At 35.5% G+C, this 21,604-nt stretch overlaps 2 protein-coding genes and 1 pseudogene across 2 annotated transcripts; 2 read left to right on the plus strand and 1 right to left on the minus strand.

The window, feature by feature from the left end:
• The first annotated feature begins 2,139 nt into the window (after positions 1 to 2,139).
• Positions 2,140 to 3,664, plus strand: LOC114349889 (magnesium transporter NIPA2-like). The gene is made up of 3 exons (XM_028300482.1): positions 2,140 to 2,664; positions 2,747 to 2,889; positions 2,977 to 3,664. The coding sequence occupies exons 1-3, from the start codon at positions 2,445 to 2,447 to the stop codon at positions 3,640 to 3,642; spliced, it is 1,029 nt and encodes a 342-aa protein (XP_028156283.1). The 5' UTR covers positions 2,140 to 2,444; the 3' UTR covers positions 3,643 to 3,664.
• A 711-nt stretch (positions 3,665 to 4,375) lies between these two features.
• On the plus strand, positions 4,376 to 5,114 carry LOC114349723 (magnesium transporter NIPA2 pseudogene; annotated as a pseudogene).
• Positions 5,115 to 11,553: 6,439 nt separating this feature from the next.
• RnrL (Ribonucleoside diphosphate reductase large subunit) lies at positions 11,554 to 21,368 on the minus strand. Its single transcript, XM_028300481.1, has 5 exons — positions 21,154 to 21,368; positions 20,785 to 20,873; positions 20,021 to 20,198; positions 19,665 to 19,864; positions 11,554 to 13,622 (listed from the first exon to the last, which is right to left on the minus strand). The coding sequence occupies exons 1-5, from the start codon at positions 21,191 to 21,193 to the stop codon at positions 11,736 to 11,738; spliced, it is 2,394 nt and encodes a 797-aa protein (XP_028156282.1). The 5' UTR covers positions 21,194 to 21,368; the 3' UTR covers positions 11,554 to 11,735.
• Between the last annotated feature and the right edge of the window lie 236 nt (positions 21,369 to 21,604).

The raw sequence follows: 21,604 nt of genomic DNA on the forward strand, positions 1-21,604 counted from the left end.
GTTGTGGAGAGAGAATGGTTCAGGATATGGGTAATAATAGGGGAAAGGATGTCAAGCAATGGAACGATCATGTTCCGGCTTATGTTATCATTTCCGACGGCATTCGAAGCAATTGAAAACTTATTTTGTTGTATACCTAATTATGAACTACCAGCTTTCCGCCGCGGCTTCGCCCGCGTGGAACTTTGTCTGTCACAGAAAAACAATATCGCGCGCGTATTTGCTCACCGCGCGCGTATTTGCTCACCGTTTAGACCTACCCTGAGCCCCGAGGTAATTTTTAACGTCTACAATCCAGTGGGTCTAGACAAAGTGCAAATTTTAATCGCAAACCAGTCGAAAAGTGGTCGAAAAGCCCCTTTTTTGTATGGAGTTTTGACGGATTCGATTTTCGATTCGATCAAAAAGTGCGTTTTGTCTAGGGGGGCTGACACGCTTCTCGATTCTACGATACGATTGGTCGTTCAACAGTGTACGTCAGCTGTTTTGACCAATCGTATCGCAGAATCAGAAACGCGTCTGGATTGTAGACGTTAATAAAAGTTACCGTAATCGGGGCTCTGGACAACGACAAACATTTTAAAACCACAATCAGCTCAATCGGCCCAGCCGTTCTCGAGTTTTAATCAGACTAACGAACATCAATTCATTTTCATTTATATAGATAGATAGATAGATAAATGTGTATTTGATATAACGATGAAGAGAACAATCAGCGTACTTTACACTTAAAATGATCTCCTTTAAAAGTCCGAAAGAACACCTTATTTCTGAAATTAAAATTACTTGCGTTTAAGAAAAAGTAGCTTTCTGTCAGCTTTTACATAAAAGCACAGGCCACAGTTGCACTCTGTTCACGTTTTAGCTTTGTTTGAACTAGCTATCCAAACGATACCGCGATTTGTTATAAAACTGAATTTCGATCGTTGATCAATCATATTGCAGCTGAAAATCGGGGCTACGTCGTGGTCCCCGTTTTATCTTATCGTGAATCACCGTAATTGCGCATTTTTAATGTTATCTTTGGTGACTCAAAAGGCGGAGCCCGGAGCCCCCAAATCAGTCAGTCATCACATGGTCCCATGGCGCAAATACACTATGCGGGAAATTGGCTAAGAAGTAATAGTGTGAACACCACTGCTTCGGTTACTTTCTTCTTCCCTCTCGCGTGCGGTCGCGCTTACTTCGGTGCGCGCGGGCAACTTGGACAATGAGGATCATTTCGATTTTTAGCTGTGAATGCAAATTTATAGGGCTAAGAAATCCTTAATACACAGTCCAAAAATTTTTGTTCTATGACAAAAATTGACGAAGTTATAGCCAAATTACTAAAAAAGTTCACTGACCGCCCGGCGCGGGGACGATGACGTCACTATATCCGATCCGAACGCTGCCGGCGTACTGCGTGGATAGAAAATATTTTTTTCTAGCCAAACTATCAGTTTTAGAGAAAAACTTATAATGACATTTATTCATCAGAATAAAGTAAGCTATCGATAGGTAATTTTTAAAAATAGAAATTGTGAAAAATATCGCAAAAAATCCATACACTCATACGATTCAATGGAACGCATGTATAAGTATTAATTTATTTACTTCTAACAATAAGGTATAGCTGAGGCAGATACACTCTGCCTAGGCTACAAGACATTGCTATGAAGATCATTTCGATGTACACGCAATACCTACCTGTTATTTAGTTTTTCTGAGTTAAACCTACGTACCTACCTATCTATTCGCCGTTCCCATGGGCGGGCCAGCTGCTGCAGGAAAGGACATTACTTTATTTTGATGAATAAATGTTATTAAAAGATTTTTTCTAAAACTGATAGTTTAGCTGGAAAAAAATATTTTCCATCCCAATAGTACGCCGGCTGCGCTCTATTCGGATATAGTGACGTCACGCGGCCCTGCGTACGTTGACTTTAAGCGGCAAAAACGGCCTATGTTTATTACTTAATATCTTCGTAAGTAATGGTCCGATTTGGATAATTCAAAAAGATATATCTTTCTTATGTCTTAAAGATCAACGTAGATACTAGTTTTATTGAATTTTCTACAACAGTACTGATCCTCATTTGCCGCATAGTGTACTTGCTCCTCACTTCCATCACTTTTATTATTTTATTTATTTTTGCTCTGTGCAGTTTTTCAAGGTGACAGCTGACAGCTGTCAGTCAGCCAGCAGCTGTCCATCCAAATTAAAGTCAAGTCAGTGTAATAAAATAGTTTTGGATGTGAATTTATACAGAATTAATTAATTGGATGTGATTGCGATGTTGACGCCAAAGTTATAAAAATTCTTCAAGCTTCAAAATTCATTAAATTTATAAAATGTTAAGAAGTTTTTACTGAGAAAGGTAGCTACCAAATTGTTACGAGTCAAGAATTTAAACAGATAATTTAATACATATTATTATCTATGTGTTGCACAATAATTAATAATGAAGACCTTTCCGATAATAATCGATGGGAAAGACTATGACAATACTTCTTTCATTATAGGATTAGCCCTTGCAATAAGTTCTAGCTTATTTATAGGTTCAAGTTTTATCATAAAAAAGATAGCTTTAAGAAAAATTAATGCATCAGGTAATGTCAGAGCTTCAGCTGGAGGATATGGGTACCTTAAGCAATGGATGTGGTGGTTAGGTTTATTGACTAGTAAGTACTTGAATTTTTCTAATTTATAGATTAAATTAATCTAAGTTTTAATATGTACATGATTGTTGTTTTGGTATTTTAGTGGGTGTTGGGGAGGCAGCAAATCTATTGGCATATGCATTTGCTCCAGCAGCTCTAGTCACCCCATTGGGTGCCTTAAGTATTATTGTGACGGCAATTCTATCATCCAGATTTCTCAATGAAAAGCTTAATGTGATTGCAAAAGTGAGTTTCATTTTTATAGTAGATTAGTACTGTAACATAAATATAAAGTAATAGCATAAAGTAATTGATACTCCCTATTATTTACAGATCAGCTGCTTTCTGTGCATTATTGGATCAGTGATATTTATTTTACATTCACCCAAATCAGAAGAGGTAAAGACATTCTCAGAACTAGCAGACAAACTTTGTGACTATTTGTTCTTGATTTATGTAGCAACTATAATTGTGATGAGTCTATTTGTTAAGGTAATATTTGTTCCCAGATTTGGTAATTCTAATGTTTTAGTATATTTATTAATGTGTTCATCAGTTGGTAGTTTGACAGTGGTATTTTGTAAAGCTGTTGCCTTAGGTATAAAAGAAAGTATTCATGGCAAATTAAATGTTTTTTCCCATTTTATGTTTTGGGTGTTGTTAGCTGGGTCAATTTTTTGCATAATGGTTCAAATGAACTATTTAAATAAATCTCTCGACATATTTAATACAAGTGTTGTTACTCCTGTATACTATGTCATGTTCACAGTGTTAGTAATAATTGCTTCTGGCATTTTATTCAGAGAGTGGCATTACATGTCACCTGCGGATATTGCTGGATGCTGTTGTGGTTTTTTAGTTGTCACAACAGCTGTATTTATGCTCAACATATTCAAAGATGTACCACTTTCATTTAGGGAAATAAATATGAACCCTAGGGTTAGATGGAACTCAAATGTTGAAGAATTACCAACCAATAACTATATGTTAAACCACTAATAGAGAAAAATATGAAGTTAATGTTATTGTATTAAGATTATAGTAACTAGATTAAGATAGATACCTTTAAACTTATTTGTTACAATAATAATTTATAATAAATGTTATGTAATCAAAATACTGAATTATTTAATTTTGTATTTGTACCTACACAATTNGCCATATTTCTTACAATTTCTGTTTTCGGCCTAACGCCCCAATTTTTTATTATAGCCATGAAGCTACAGACAAAAATGGAGGCCACACTCCGAATACCTACTTGAAGCACAAACTAAGTATCACTATCTCGCTCTCTGTGGGCAGACTCGCTCTTTCTAAATAAACAAAAAATATAAAATTGCTGAAATTCAATTAAACCAATGTAAAATCTTTATTTCTTGACATAGGTATCATTAAAAATGATAAGTGTAATTACTGGTAAAACGTTTTAGGAAGAAATTACTGTAAAACATGTGAAAAATGTTTACAATGATCCAATGTCGGAAATCACGAAATAAACACTTACGCGTGGAATCTTATGTAACTTCCAGGACACCACGTACTACCGCAACCACGCACTACAAAATTTTGCACCAATTCTTGTGATAAAACAATGATTATTTCCTGTAAACAATCTCAAACGAAATTAACTGCTTAATAAACAAAATAGTAAACAACCGCCATGATGGGCCGGATTGGGCCGATGTTGCCACATGGTACCGATTACCCAGGAATTGGGATTGTAATTCCCTGATTCGCCAACACATNTCCCTATTATTTACAGATCAGCTGCTTTCTGTGCATTATTGGATCAGTGATATTTATTTTACATTCACCCAAATCAGAAGAGGTAAAGACATTCTCAGAACTAGCAGACAAACTTTGTGACTATTTGTTCTTGATTTATGTAGCAACTATAATTGTGATGAGTCTATTTGTTAAGGTAATATTTGTTCCCAGATTTGGTAATTCTAATGTTTTAGTATATTTATTAATGTGTTCATCAGTTGGTAGTTTGACAGTGGTATTTTGTAAAGCTGTTGCCTTAGGTATAAAAGAAAGTATTCATGGCAAATTAAATGTTTTTTCCCATTTTATGTTTTGGGTGTTGTTAGCTGGGTCAATTTTTTGCATAATGGTTCAAATGAACTATTTAAATAAATCTCTCGACATATTTAATACAAGTGTTGTTACTCCTGTATACTATGTCATGTTCACAGTGTTAGTAATAATTGCTTCTGGCATTTTATTCAGAGAGTGGCATTACATGTCACCTGCGGATATTGCTGGATGCTGTTGTGGTTTTTTAGTTGTCACAACAGCTGTATTTATGCTCAACATATTCAAAGATGTACCACTTTCATTTAGGGAAATAAATATGAACCCTAGGGTTAGATGGAACTCAAATGTTGAAGAATTACCAACCAATAACTATATGTTAAACCACTAATAGAGAAAAATATGAAGTTAATGTGATTGTATTAAGATTATAGTAACTAGATTAACCCATTAACGCCCAAATGAAAACTACGGTCAATTTCACATAGCCAATGTTTATTTTCTTTATAAAAATACTTCAGAAATAATACTAAACAGAAAGAAAACCAAAAACAAAATCAGAACTTAGGTTTTTAGGGGTGTACTAAGTTTAGTACAATGGGCGCTTATGAGTCATAATGAGCAAAGCCTTCTCCATCCTGTCACAGTGTTTTCAGGCACTTGCCATAAGCTATTTTGACTCTACTGAAACACACAGTAATTTTAAGCGGTCAAATCAGCTTGTTTGCTGGTTTATTTTGATTATAACCATTATTTCATATTTCTTCTCCATCAACTAGAGCAAGATTACCTACTATTATTTATCTTTTATAGGTCAAATATGTGCGCTACTATAATATTTGCAGAATGCTAGCTGATCTAAGCGAATATATTATGATTTTATTTACTATGCAGTGCAGGCTGCATGCATTTGAAATTGACATGTCCACCATATAAGCGAACAAGACCCATCCACCACTTTTTTCCTTTTACCTCAGTTTGGTAAAGTTCTATAGACTATCCATCTGATCTAACCCACTAATCTTTTTATTATACTGGAGCTGGACACCCAGTGGTGCCTTACTCTACTTTTTTTTATCAAAAGACCCCATATATAATGACCTTTCCCAATGGTTCTAAAGCATCAACATTTGTTCCAATAGTACCCACATTTCTTCAATCATTATCTTTCAATCAATACTAATAAAATTATGTTTGCCTTGTCGAATCTGTCTCTAGGCTTTTTGTGCAAATCTTTATAAGTAATCAAAGGATACTGTTTGGTTCTGTAGTCACGTATGGTTCCAAAAAGTATGTAACTAAGTATCTTTAGGTCGACAGACCGGTCGTAATTGGGAAAACAAAATGTTTCTTTTTTTGTCTGTAATCCCATAAACAAAGAGCCATGTTATTGGAAAACGAAAACAATGATTACATATAAAAACTATGAAGAAATAAGTAAACACTCTAATAATAATGTCATTATTTTACTATTTTACGTAACATGTCAAGCGCCCATTGTACTAAAGTTAGTACAGCATCACTTTGGGAGTTATAGCATAAAAAACTTTCCATGAAATGAACTTTTTTATATATTTTTTATTAGGATATGCTGTTAGCTAATACACTAACAACTTATTCGGTATTTTGTGTAACTTAAACCTTGTACAAAAAATTGTCAACTATCCACTAGGAGATACGAAAAAATCACTGAAACGAAATCGCAGAATACCCCCTTAAGATTTTATAATTATGTTCTGTTTCATCTCAGGATGTAATGCATAGACATTTGTTTACCGATTGGAATTATTTCCAGAGTTAAAATATCCACTAAATCAGATTTATCGTAACTTAAAGTTGTGTACAATTTATAGTACGGCGGGCGTTAATGGGTTAAGATAGATACCTTTAAACTTATTTGTTACAATAATAATTTATAATAAATGTTATGTAATCAAAATACTGAATTATTTAATTTTGTATTTGTACCTACACAATTCTTGGATTGGCTATATTGCTGTGATTCCCATAAGTATTTTAGTGACTTACTGTGTTGGTGGCAATTAAAAATAATAAAAAGATTAAAAAGTTTATTCAACAATCTCACTAATAAATTATTTTTCTACAAGCAAAATTATAGATCATCCAAAGCAAGGAATGTTTAATAGGAAAATTGTAAAAATCACAAGTACACTGTTACAGAGTGATAAATAAATGTTCTGCAAATAGGACAAGTTCTTTGATATCCATAAAGTCTTCTGCAACATTCAGCACACAAACACACATGACGACAAGGTAACGTCAACACACACTTTTGTCGTTCCTGACATATAATACACAAAGCATCTGCACTTCCATTGTCTTCATTTTCATTATTAACACTCAAATCAGAATCTCTGGTTTCAATACTCTGACCATTTGCCATATGTGCAATCACCCTCACTTCTGAATCAGTCACATAATTATAGAGTGTATAATACAAATATAATATTTTTCTTATAACTGACCAGTGAAGGTCTATCATTTGTGAAATAATCGTACTTCTAAAATGTACACAGAGACGAACTAATATGATACCACTCACAATACCAAGGAATGACTCCAGAGGCACGTCTGTCATGAAGTTGGTCAATTTTAGTAATGCCATGTAAGAATCCACAATGGCATCACACACTGCATTTTTGACAAACCCAAAACCAATTTGTAAGAGTAGTGGAACTTGTAACGGTAGGAAAGTTATAATCAGCCACAGGGTATTGCCCACAAATATGGCAGCATCTTTCAGTAAGAATAAGACTTCACTTACTACTTTCATGATTGCATCGAAAATGCTTAGAAATGTTCCAAGTACTACCCCAATCTTATAGTTGACATCATTAAACAGTAATCCCAAACAACTTAAAACATAATGAATCTGGCTGTCACAGGTATCGACAGAATGTTGAACCAAATTCGGTATATCTTCTGTAACTATTTTAAGGTTATCTTCATAAACTATTTGCAGGAGTAACGCCAAACTTGCAAAAACATTGTTTATAGCATTTGCAATGCCTGCAGCAGTCGCAACTATTAGTTTTCCTATATATGACACAATATAAAATACTTTAACAATGGTATCCGCCACTGAATTAATAATTGTTGCTATAATTGAGATCATAATTGCAACATTCTGTATTGACCTTTCAAATTGCCTCAAATGTGTAATATTTCTTTCAGTAGTAACGTTTAATAAATTGCAGGGAGGTGGTGAAACTTCGAAAAAAANTAAAAAAACCGTTTGTTTACAGTTTTACACCATAGTTTTCACCCGCACGCAATGACAGGCATAGAGAAAAGTAATATAGGATGACAGGTGACTGAGGTGACAGACAATAATATTGGGGCGCGTTTGGCAGAAAATAAAATTCTTAGCGTAAAAAAAAATGGCGTTTGTTTAGCGGTAATAATATCACTGCTGAAAAAATGTATGGAAAATGTCATTATTGAAGTTAGCAAACATGTCCTCGCTAAAAACATGATAAAGTTTGAATAAACCACGGATACTCTCGGCGCACTTAAGGGACTCTTATCTAAGTATAAATAAGACGTCAATATGTAGGTGACAATTTATTGCTTGACACAGGTTGTCAATGGTTCACCAAGGTTGTCAAAGGTTCTCAAAGGTTAACAGATGTCAAAATTAGTGTCCGACCGAATATGGATTTTCAGCCGAAAACGGAAACGAAAACGAAGCTTCGGCTGCAGTCTCATTTTCGGCCGAAAACGAAAACGAAAACGAAAATGACCTTCAACTCTCAAATTTCAATCTGAAATTATGTAAAAACTTTGAAAACCGTTAATGTTTTGACCAAAAACATAATGACGTTTTACAGTTGATTTTGATAAGGATTGATTAAAGAAAACCGGCATTAAGACACAAAAAAATTAATTAGGAATTCTTAGTAGAATATTATTTCCTATCCGGTGTATATTGAAATATTGGGAAGTGAAGAAGAAATAAAGGGTGTCCAGTGCGAATTTTTCAACTTCAAAAATGTATTCAACAAATAAATTAATGATTTTTTATTATTTATTACTAATGCAAAGTTAGGAGTTTAACAATGCGGATTTAATTTTTTATAGGCAATGTCTTTTAAATGATGCCCGTTTTACTATAGGCACTCTCACAGCCGGACCCTTACATTCGCAACTATGCGAGAGCAAATCGCGCTAATAATTTTTCTACAACTTCACGGCGGATATTTTTTTACAGAACCTGAATTATTTAAGGATTGTTTGCTGTAAACTTTTGACTTGAGATATCTCCACAAGAAAAAGTCGCATGGTGTGAGATCTGGTGACCGAGGCAGCATTTGGTATGTCCCAGTACTTGCTGATCATTTATTTGAAAAAAAAAAATAGTCCTCAGTGTCTCCATCGAGGTACTCTCCGTGTGTGGTGAGACACCTTTTTTGCTGAAATAGAGTTACGTAGTTGACCGGGATGCAGTTGCAGTTGTGGTATCAGACATTCATTGATCATTCGACAATACATTTCAAATACTCTAATAATGCTCAACTGCGAACGCTCTGTAGGCTCCCGACCAGTGACTCATGGCGTATTTCAAATCCGCATTAGACTCTATTTTGAAACAATTAAACTTACTGAAAACTCTTTGGTTTTATTTGTATTCAATTTTGAACTTGGAAAATTCTAGCTGGACATCCTTTACAACGTAACCTCACTTCACAACTTCAAAAGAGTGTGACAATACCGCGTCCGTTCAAGTCTGATTGGAACCATGAGTGCACCAGATTCACTCCCGAAGATATCGGAACGATAAACGTCACCATCTTATTCACGTATTTCTGATATTCGGTTTGGCCGAAGCTTCGGCTCGTTTTTGGCCGAAAACGAAAATATGGCCGAATGTCCATTTTTTGGCCGAAAATGGCCGAAAACGAAAACGAAAGCGAATATTCGGTCGGTCACTAGTCAAAATACTCCAGGTATATAAAGCCAGGGAAAAAAATCTGGACACCGCGGTACAACTTTTCGCATCTCAGAGTACAGTGACATCTCTCGGCAAATAATACAATCAAGTTTCATGGAAGGTTTATACATATCGCCCACCAAGGACCTTCCTAGGTCCTTAACAACAGGAAAATCGAAATAAACCCAATGAAACTTAATGCGAATGCNAAGTTTTGGTTCCAACTCTGCCCTCCATTTTTATCTTTAGCTTCATGATTATAGCCACGATAGCCGAACGGTGAAGGGGTCGGAGTGGCCTACTCGAGATCCGAAGATCGCGGGTTCGAATCCCACCGCCGCTCGACTATTGTGGTGAGCCCACTCGTAACACAAGTTTATTTAGCTTAACACGAGGGGTTAATGGGACTATTAGTAATTTGGGCAATACAAATTGCTAATAATCTTTAAAAAAAATGTCATCATCGATCAGCACCCGCGCAAAACATTTCCCGCACTCTTGATAGGAGGATAGATCAAAAAGTAATAGGTACACTGAAGGTTTATTAAGGACTAGCTTTTGCCAATGACTTGCCCGCGGCTTCACCCGCGTGAAATTTAGTTTGTCCTTAGAGTTTGTCACAGATCGTCATAAATTATCTATACTAATATTAAAAATGCGAGATGCCGGTATCACAAAGTCCTTTCCTATCCCCATACTTTCACCCTAAGAGAACGGACTAGGTAGTTGTGAATTTAACCGCAAGAAAGAACCGCAAGTACAATAATAAAAAATAATTAATTTTTGTTTCAGTATGTACTATCGCCAACAGTGTTAATTGCCTATTGAAAGTCATGTCATCTCGTTCTATCGCAAAGAATCGCCATTTGATTAGAGCGAGAGCAAAAACGGAAACGGATAGTTAACAGTGTGGGAGTGTGTACAATGTACATACGTGGGAATCAATTTTATAAATAAAACAATTTATTTTTATTTAAAATTGACATATTTATTTTGTTTTACATAATAAAGCATAATTAAGATTGAAGACATTTTCACGGAAGAATACCTATTGCCTTATTAGCATTAATTAATAATAATCTACCCTTTGCGCGGTGCTTCTATCGTGAAAAAATATCTCTGCATTGACAAAACACATATAAATTACGATTCGATCTGCTCCGCTCAATTATTAGATATTTTACTGAAGGATAGACTATACAGGGTGTTAGGTATATGGGTATATGAGCCGACACTAGCCCATGTTAACATGGTCATATAAATGGTATGGTGAAGTCAGAAAATTGATATCTTCATTTTAATTATTTTATTTTTCATACAAATCGGATTTTATAAAAAATATTTTGTATGGAAATTAAAAAAATTAAAATGATGATATCAAATTTCTGACTTCACCATACCATTTATATGCCCATGTTAACATGGGCTAGTGTCGGCTCATATACCCATTTACCTAACACCCTGTATATGAAACATGAGGATAAACTAAGCGCCGCTGCGTCTTTACGTAAAAGCTGACAGAAAGTAACTTTTTCTCAAACGCTTCACGAAAATTTGCTGTTTATGTAATTTTAGTTTAAAAAATTTGTTATTTCGTCTTTGTTAGCGCGTGAACTTTACCGCGATACCGAATTGCATATAAGCTGAAATTAAACTGGACCGGAAGTCGGGCGCGACTGGAGATCAAACGCAAATGAATCGGAGACATTACAAATTCATGGGGCTTAGTGTGAGTTTACATCAAACGAATTCAATATCGAGTGCGTCAAAAAATCTATGAAGATTTTAGTTTTTGAAAGTATCCGCTAGGGACGCTCTACAATCCGTCATACATATGTAATTTTTTGACGCACTCGATATCAAATACGTTTGATGTAAACTCACACCCTGATGATGACCCATTACACCCCATAGTTTTCATATAGTCGATCCTCAAGTAACTTTTGCTCTCCCAAGATAGATATTAGTGATCCATTTTATAAAGTGGCACAATGACCAAAAACTTAAATACTAGTACTAATTTATTGATATCGTTAAAAACTTAGCCAACTGTGATTTAATCTTATTTCAATTTACGTTACTAATGCATGTAAAAGCGACAAAATTATGATCCACAACTTAAACATTCGTCTTTGTTTTGCAGGGAGCAAGTAATTGCTGCCATATTTTCATCTATTTCAGGCTTACCATTTTGTGCTGTATTCTTAACTTTAGCTTTGTCAACAGTAAATTGAATGGCATTTGCAGCGGGTTTCGTTCGCAAATAGTACATGCCGGTTTTGAGCCCCAATTTCCATGCATAAAAATGTATAGATGTTAATTTTCCATAATTTGGCTTAGCAACATGTATATTAAATGACTGACTCTGATCGATGAATGCACCTCTATCTGCAGCCATCTGAATTGTTGTTTTTACAGATATCTCCCAAACTGTTTTATATAAATCTCGAATGTCTTTGGGAATAGCTTCTATTTCTTGAATAGATCCATTGTTATGAATAATTAAATTCTTCATATCTTCATCCCACAATTCAGCCTCAGTTAAATCACGTAGTAAATGATGATTAACAACTTGAAATTCTCCAGACAACACTCTTCTTTGATATATGTTGGATGTAAAGGGTTCGAAAGATTCATTATTGCCAAGGATTTGAGCAGTAGATGCTGTTGGCATTGGAGCTAATAGCAATGAATTTCTGAGACCATGTTTCGCAATTTTATCTTTAAGTGACGACCAATCCCAAAGGTCAGAAGGCGTTTTATCCCACATATCATATTGTAATATGCCTTGGCTGGCAGGACTTCCTGAATAGGTTTCATAAACTCCATGTTTCTCAGCTAATTCGCAACTAGCTTCTAAGGCTCCGTAGTAAATAGTTTCAAATATTTGTTGATTTAACTTAATGGCTTTTTCACTTTCGTATGGAATGCGCATCAAAACAAAAGCATCAGCTAACCCTTGAACACCTATACCGATAGGCCTGTGCCTCATATTAGATTTTCTTGCCTCTGGGACAGGATAAAAGTTGACATCTATAATTTTATTCAAATTTTGGGTAATGGTTTTTGTAACTTCTTTTAATTTCATAAAATCATATGTTTTATCATCATTCACAAACATGTTTAATGCAATTGAAGCCAGGTTACATACTGCTATTTCATCTGCTGATGTATATTCCACGATTTCTGTACATAAATTGCTGCATTTGATGGTTCCCAAGTTCTTTTGATTACTTTTTCTGTTGCATGCATCTTTGTACAGCATATATGGGGTTCCCGTCTCGACTTGTGCCTCAATAATGGCCTTCCACAAAATTTGAGCTTTTACTTGTTTCATGAATCGTTTTTCTTGTTCATATTTTGTGTATAATGTTTCGAATTCCTCTCCCCAACAATCGGCTAAGCCAGGACAGTCATGTGGACACATCAGACTCCAATCTTCATTTTTTTCTACTCTCTTCATGAATAAATCTGGTATCCACAAAGCGTAAAATAGTTCCCTAGCACGTGTTTCTTCCTTTCCAGTATTCTTTTTCAAGTCTAAAAATTCGAATATGTCTGCGTGCCACGGTTCTAAGTACACAGCAAAAGCACCAGGACGTTTGTTACCACCCTGATCGACGTACCGAGCAGTGTTGTTGTAAACTCTAAGCATCGGAACAAGTCCGTTTGACACACCATTTGTTCCAGCAATATATGATCCTTTTGCCCTTATACAGTGAACATGAACTCCAATACCACCAGCAGATTTCGATATTAAAGCACACTGTTTCAAAGTATCATAGATTCCTTCAATGCTATCATCTCTCATGGCTACAAGGAAACAAGAAGACAACTGAGGACGAGGTGTCGCAGCAGCGAACAAAGTAGGGCTTGCATGGGTGAAATATTTTTCCGACAGTAAATTATAAGTGTTTATAGTGGCATCGATGTCTTCACCGTGAATACCAATAGCACATCTCATCAGCATATGTTGTGGTCGTTCAGCTACCTGAAAAAGAAATTCCAAAATAAATCAAGTTTTATGTCTAGGAAACTGGACTTAATTTGCTTAGCCCTAATTAGTAGGTAATTCAGCAAAAACTTGCAGATGCTGCTGTGATTACTTGCTCAGTGGATGCTGCGACGATTTTAATACAGTATGTTACTTAAATGTTTTGCATATTTCCTAATAAACTTGGGGGAATTATTGTCTTTCTATTTATCAGTATGATTATTTTTAGGAGCGACTCGGTAAATCGATTTACGTAAAGTATTTTTTTTTTCATATTTAATTATTTTCATCAGCTGCATGCGGTTTCAAAATCACTGCGTGTGCCATACATTTAGATTAAGCGCAGACCACCGATTTTTAGTTGGCCGATAGTTGGGCCCGATTTTAATTTGTACTAGCGGCCGCCCGGCCGGCCGGACTTCGTACGCGTGGATCCTGTTTTACCCCCTTTTCCCGAATTTTCTTTGCTATAAACCTCACGGAGCCCGAGACCTTACCAACGAATGCAAAACTGTGGAAACCGGTTCGTGCGTTCTGGAGTTATAGCGTCAGGGAGGAAACCCCGACTTATTTTTATACAGTGTGAGTCACGTTAAAGTGTACATATGAAAATAGATGAAACTAGACCTATTTTTATCGACAAAAAAGAGGTCAAAAAATTTTTGAGATTTTTTTTTAATTTTTTATTGATTTTTTTTTCTTCCAATTACTTATTGTAAAGAAAACATAATAACTTTTAAACTAAGCGGTATATCTTGATAAAATAAAAACAGTAATAATGCTAAATAACAGGCAATACTTAAAAAATACATAAAATACACAAAAAAGGCCAACAAATAATAAAAAAATTATAGTTTTTGAAAAAAATCCGCTTAAAAATTCGTGTTTTTTTTGGTTATTTGATAAATTTCTCCAAAAAATGCCCCTATAACCGGTAGTTTTTATTACTTTGTATTATTTTCTATCGTATTACCTTCGTAAAACGATAAATCGCATGTCTCTATCCCTATCACAACGTTTGCAATGATCGTTTGAACTAAGCTTCTCCGGGCGTGCCATTCAACGCTTCGTTAACAACAAAACTGAAAATGGCTCTAGATTTGTAATTTTGATAAAGACAAGTTAGATTTCAAATAAAAACAAAAGATTTCGAAGTAAAATAAGCATTTTAGTTAAAATTAAAATTGTCTCTACCTGTAGCGGAGAATAATGTTGTGGCAGGCCTTTGTTCAAACGATCATAGCAAATGTTGTGATAGGGATAGAGACATGCGATTTTTGGTTTTACAAAGATAATACGATAGAAAATAATACAAAGTAATAAAAACCACCGGTTATAGGGGCATTTTTTGGAAAAATTGATAAAATAACCAAAAAAACGCGAATTTTTAAGCAGATTTTTTTCAAAAAGTATCTATTTTTATTATTTGTTGGCATTTATGGTGTATTTTATGTATTTTTTTAGTATTGCCTGTTATTTAGCATTATTACTGTTTTTATTTTATCAGGATATACCGCTTAGTTTAAAAGTTATTACGTTTTCTTTACAATAGGTAATTTGAAGAAAAAAAATTCAATAAAAAATAAAAAAAAAATCTCAAAAATTTTTTGACCTCTTTTTTGTCGATAAAAATAGGTCTAGTTTCATCTATTTTCATATTTACACTTTAACGTGACTCACACTGTATNTCATGACGCTGTGAGTTTTAAAATCTCCAACCAACTCTCAACATGTTCACATTAGAAAAGGATCAAGAACTGCAACAGGTAAGTACACTTTTTTTACATTTCAACATCAGCACTAAAGTTTTCAGATTGGCATGCAACTAACTAACACAACCCATAGCCTTCTGTATCACTACTGATGTTCTTACCCGTCGCGTTTCTCAAGCGTATCTTTTTTTATTTTTAACCTTTCTTTTTGTTTCAGGTTTCTCGAAGGTCTGCACGTCGACCTTATTGCGGATCACATCTTCACTGCAGTTCCCGGTGATACCGTCAACTTTCCTTATTTCATCAGTTTTTCTTTTCAGCCCTTCTTCGTTTCCTTTCCGTTGACTTACTTTACCACCCTCTTTCGTTGTCTTTACCAAATCTTCATTGTTAGTAGTCAAATTTTGCAACACACATTCTTCTTTATCTAACATCATATTCATTTCTCTGTAAAGTTGACTCCCTTGATCGACAGTTCCGCAACCCATCATGAGATCGTCCACATTAAAGTCTGACAGTATCTTCTCAGCCGCCGTTGAAGAATCTTCACCGAGATCCAAATTCATGTCAACATATTCACTAACAACCTCTGTGTACTTCTGTTTCAGATCGCCATTTTTCAGTCTACGTGTTAATGAATACATTCTTTTTTCAGGTGTTTGCCGGGAATTCTTCTCTTCGGGATCTTCATTCTTCACCGGAAGACGACGCACAATGTATCGATCAGTGTCATCTGTACGAGAAGTTTTGGTAAAGTATTCTTCGCAAGTCTCTTCATTTTTTGTAGACGTTCTTTCTTTTGGCAACGGAACGTCATCTTCTAGCTTCCTAAAACTTTTTAGAAGCTGATTATCCTCCACGCTACAATGCATCACATTTATTGTTTCAGAGGGCTTCGTGGTCGTGGGCGTGTTAACGACACCAGACAGAATCCACCCCAATGACGAACACTGAGCGAGTGGTGAACCAAGTGGTCCCTTGATGACTCCGTTTTGAATTATCCGGCTATATACTTCTGACCCCAACAACAAATCTACACTGTTAGAAGTATAATAGCTCGGATCCGCGAGGACAATGCCCTCAAGCTCCTTCCATTCCTCCGCTCTTATTTTCCGGTTAGGTAAAAGCGTTGTGATGGACCCTAGTACGTAAGCTTTCACTGTTGCAATAAAGTTCGGATCGACCCGTGATGCTATTTTAATTTCCACCATAGACCTCGTCGTAAGCCCGTTCGTGCCACCTACTCCTATGATCTGCCCTTTAACTGGTATCTTTTTCAACCCCAACAATTGACTGGGCTCCGGGACTTCCTCCTTAGGGCTCCGAGCGTGTCTCCACCAGATGGCGCCACTTCAGCGCAGCACCACCATCATCATCTGATGTTCCTCAACCAGTTGGTTGCCCTGACAGCACCACAGCTGGTACTGTCAAACTGGTGTCAGCAGCTCCTAGCTGACCCAGCTTCTTCACCTGTCCTGTTTGCGACAGCAATCCACTGTCCAGGACGTCACCCCCCTCCAAAAATGCACAAAGTGTGATCGCGGCACCTGCACCGTTACCAGTGCCCAATGGACATCAGCTTCCTGATGATATCCGACTCGACAGGACCATGAATAAACCACGGATACTCTCGGCGCACTTAAGGGACTCTTATCTAAGTATAAATAAGACGTCAATATGTAGGTGACAATTTATTGCTTGACACAGGTTGTCAATGGTTCACCAAGGTTGTCAAAGGTTCTCAAAGGTTAACAGATGTCAAAATACTCCAGGTATATAAAGCCAGGGAAAAAAATCTGGACACCGCGGTACAACTTTTCGCATCTCAGAGTACAGTGACATCTCTCGGCAAATAATACAATCAAGTTTCATGGAAGGTTTATACAAAGTTTTCAGCGATTGCCATCGCGATCGCGCCATATTNTATAGTAGATGAAGAATCGGTCAAATGAAATCGGTGTAATGTGCGCACTTCCATACATGCCCATACTGATCAACTGCCCGACCCATGTGCCCGACTAAACTATCGGCCGACGAAAAATCGATGGTTTGCGCCTAGGCTAACTTTGTTAAAAATACGTCAGTTAACTGTAACTGCAAAGTTTATTAGACATTATGGTGCGCGAAAATAAGCCTTAAAGGCTTCCACAGACCAAACGCGGGTCAGAAGCAGTGCGGGTCAGTTGTAGCGCGGCTGAGGCACACTGAAAGCAGGCCAGTTTCAAAGCAGTTGCAACGCGGGCGGTTGTCAAAAATTTAAATATTCGAAAACCGCTTTCAACGCGCTGCTACCGCCCTGCGTCCGGTGTGTCATGCCAGTCATGCTAATATGGCCGCCATAGTACCACCTACAACAGCGCGGGTCCGCGCTCGCGCCGCTTCTGTCCCGCACCCGCGCCGCCTCGTTTGTCGTTCGGCAGTTGCAGTGCGGCGCAGTTGGAGCGCGGGCCCGCGTTCAAATTTGGTGTGACACACTTCAAAGAGTTTCTTGTATTACAACTTGCGCGGGCCCGCACTCAAACTGCGCTGCTACTGCCCCGCGTTTGGTCTGTGGAAGCCTTAAAACTTAAGATTCACCCGTGGCACCAGCACCTGCGACAGTATCTTAAAATTTTATTTTTTTCGAAAAATACTACATAAATTAAACATTTTGACATCACTAACTGTTTGCAAAATCACCCTATGAATGTTTCTTTAAGACTAGGTAATAGGTACTTAAAATAAAGATGATGAAGGTGGTCTCTTGAGTTACTGACTTTATCGCGAATTATTATCTTATTAAGTGTGAATATCTATGTATAGTATAATCATGAATTCTATTTGTCTATGGAAAAATCTTATCTATACAGTGAGAGTCACGTTAAAGTGTACATATGAAAATAGATGAAACTAGACCTATTTTTATCGACAAAAAAGAGGTCAAAAAATATTTGAGATTTTTTTTTAATTTTTAATAGATTTTTTTTTCTTCCAATTACTTATTGTAAAGAAAACGTAATAACTTTTAACCGCTTAGAGGTATATCCTTAAAAATAAAAACAGTAATAATGCTAAATAACAGGCAATACTAAAAAAATACATAAGATACACAAAAAAGCCCAACAAATAATAAAAAATGACACTTTTTGAAAAAAAATCTGCTTTTAAATTCGTGTTTTTTTGGTTATTTGATAAATTTCTCCAAAAAATGCCCCTATAACCAGTGGTTTTTATTACTTTGTATTATTCTCTATCGTATTACCTTCGTAAAACCAAAAATCGCATGTCTCTATCCCTATCACAATGTTTGCAATGATCGTTTGAATTAAGCCTCTCCGGGCGCGCTATTCAACCCTTCGATAACAACGAAACTAAAAATGGCTCTAGATTTGTAATTTTGATAAAGACAAGTTAGATTTCAAATAAAATCAAAAGATTTTGAAGTAAAATAAGCATTTTAGTTAAAATTAAAATTGTCTCTACCTGTAGCGGAGAATAATGTTGTGGAAGGCCTTTGTTCAAACGATCATAGCAAATGTTGTGGTAGGGATAGAGACATGCTATTTTTGGTTTTACAAAGATAATACTATAGAAAATAATACAAAGTAATAAAAACCACCTGTTATAGGGGCAATTTTTGGAGAAATTTATCAAATAACCAAAAAATCACGAATTTAAAAGCAGATTTTATTCAAAAAGTATCATTTTTTATTATTTGTTGGCATTTTTTGTGTAATTTATGTATTTTTTTAGTATCGCCTCTTATTTAACTTTATTACTGTTTTTATTTTATCAGGATATACCGCTTAGTTTAAAAGTTATTACGTTTTCTTTACAATAAATAATGGGAAGAAAAAAAATTGTATAAAAAAAAAAATTGACCTCTTTTTTGTCAATAGTTTCATCTATTTTCATATGTACACTTTAACGTGACTCACACTGTATACCAATGTGGAAAGGGAATATTTATAATTTCAGGGAATAAATGTGTAAAGAAAAGAAGGGAAAGTAAGGAAACTTTCGTAAACAAGTTACACTGCCAAGAATTTTGACATTGATATAATTAATTAGCTAGTTGAATAAGTTTATACAGCTGAGTTGCACCACCAAACTTTAACTGATATGTTATACACGGTAGCATAGCATCATAAATCATCAAGTAACAAAGAAAAATGTAGTCTGATGTGCTGTTGACTTACCTATATATTTTTTATTATTGTATGAAAATAAACTCTTACCAAAGCTTGGCATCATGAACTACTAAGGCAACTAAAACTTTACCTGTAAAATTTAAAATAGTTTCTTGCTGATAATAAAGTAACACCAGATTATTTTAGCTGTTAGTTACCTTATTATTTATCTTCAATAGATAAGACCGTTCTAAAGTTTTGAAGCCGAAGTAGTTGTATTTAAAATCTCTGTCATATACAATAGCCGAATCCAATCTTTCCTTGTTTTTCATAATGATGTCATAGTGAAAATCCGATATCATAGGAGCTCTTTTTTTTGTATGTGGATTTACAATGTTGTATAAATCTGTCATTACATCTACAAAAAAGAACATAAATGTTATACAGACCATCATGAGTATCAGATAAACATATACATATAAGGGCCCTTACACATTGTGATTTTTTGCAGCAATATTTAAAAGCATATTCTTTGCTGTCATAGGCTAACAATTTTCTAATGAATTAAACTAACCTGAAAAGTGTTTTTTTGTTTCTTTGTGCAAGTTAGATATAGCTAAACGTGCAGCTAACAGGGCATAATCTGGGTGATCCGTAGTCATTGTTGCTGCAGTTTCAGCAGCTAAGTTGTCTAATTCAACGGTGGTTACCCCGGAATATATTCCATTAATGACTTTTAATGTTATGGATACCTGTAAAACAAAAAGTTCATTTTGTTCAAGATAAAAACCTGGGAACTTTTAAGTAGAGAAACAAGGGTTAAAATCTTATAAAAAAACCTGGAAACTAGGCTGCTTTATGTTTGGAAAATCTTGAATCTGCAATCTTTTATAAGCATTTTAGATGTTTTATAAGCATTGTATAAAAAAGCAAGGGGAAAAACAAAAGGAAGCTAAGTACTGCCTGAATGATTGCAGCAGTTATAATTTCGCTATTTTATCTCACATTCAGGTATAACATGGGGATTCCCCAGCTCGTGGGGTTTATATGATGAATAGTAAAGGCTTTTGTTCCCATATCATAAATGTTGTATAGGTAGGTATTGCTATATTTTATGATACAACTAGCTGTGCCTGTGACTTTGTACCTGTCTAATCATCGTTATCTAATTAAGTCAGATTATAGGCTGACAAGAGTTCACAATTTTATGGTCATATACAAACTACTATGTGCCTTCATAATTAGGGAATATGCATCAGGAATAAAGTTTATAAAAGATTCTTATAAGTATTACTTTGCATTCAGTGAAATCAGACTTGATATAAAAGAAATACTCACAGGATCCACAAAATCCATATTTAATCCATAGCAAAGCTTTTTGATTCTTGATGTAATCTTGTCTATATGAACCTCCTCCATTCTACCTCCTGAAAATTAGATTTTACATTTTGTTGTTTCTAACCACTATTAATCTAAAACACTTCTTTAAACTCACTCAGAATTATATTATGTCCGGTTTCGGGCTATACAAAATACAAATAGAACCCACTTTTTATTTCTGGCCCCGTAGGTAATCATTAAAGTTATTATGCTTGTAACGGATTGAAGTCAAGTAAAAAGTGGTTTAGATAATATTTTAATGAAATTTTCTACAGATAGAAGTAGTAACAAAAAACTATTTCATTTGGTTACATCAGCTTTGCTTACCTCTCTTCAGAACGTAAAGTTTATTTGTCTTTCCCACCATAATTATAACGTGTCAATTACTTGAAGACTTTATAATTAAACTTAAATCAAATGCAAGCGTCTTTTTTCAGGAACAAAGCCTAGAAGACAAGATTTCAATCCAGTTCGTCGAGCACCTGCCTGCTGTTCTTCTTTGGTTCCGCCGTCGGATTGACATTAAAATAAGCGGGAAAAATTACCGAACTCAACCAATGGGAGCGTTTGGGCGAAAATAGAATTTGTTAAAAAAATGTTAGGAAAATGGCGATCGCCATGGCGCCACATAAAGGAATTAACGACAATTCCTCTATGCGACGCCATGGCAACCGCCGAAAACTTTAGCATGTTTTCGGCGAGGACATTGACGTTTTTCCTTTTTTTAGCAGTGATAGCACATAAAATATAGTTCCAAAATACTGGACTGTCCTGTCGA

Source organism: Ostrinia furnacalis, unplaced genomic scaffold (assembly GCF_004193835.3).
Source record: "Ostrinia furnacalis isolate ACB-3 unplaced genomic scaffold, ASM419383v2 OfSCF0710, whole genome shotgun sequence".
Taxonomy (NCBI): domain Eukaryota; kingdom Metazoa; phylum Arthropoda; class Insecta; order Lepidoptera; family Crambidae; genus Ostrinia; species Ostrinia furnacalis.

What these genes read in the sequence shown, in the direction of transcription:
- LOC114349889 (XM_028300482.1), top strand. Translation starts at nt 2,445, where the DNA reads ATGAAGACCTTTCCGATAATAATCGATGGGAAAGACTATGACAATACT. An exon ending in GTGGTTAGGTTTATTGACTA is followed by an intron (nt 2,665 to 2,746) that starts GTAAGTACTTGA and finishes TTGGTATTTTAG; the next exon opens with TGGGTGTTGGGGAGGCAGCA. An exon ending in AGCTTAATGTGATTGCAAAA is followed by an intron (nt 2,890 to 2,976) that starts GTGAGTTTCATT and finishes TATTATTTACAG; the next exon opens with ATCAGCTGCTTTCTGTGCAT.
- RnrL (XM_028300481.1), bottom strand. Translation starts at nt 21,193, where the DNA reads ATGGTGGGAAAGACAAATAAACTTTACGTTCTGAAGAGAG. An exon ending in ACTTTACGTTCTGAAGAGAG is followed by an intron (nt 20,874 to 21,153) that starts GTAAGCAAAGCT and finishes TCTAATTTTCAG; the next exon opens with GAGGTAGAATGGAGGAGGTT. An exon ending in TATTGAAGATAAATAATAAG is followed by an intron (nt 13,623 to 19,664) that starts GTAACTAACAGC and finishes TTTCTTTTTCAG; the next exon opens with GTAGCTGAACGACCACAACA.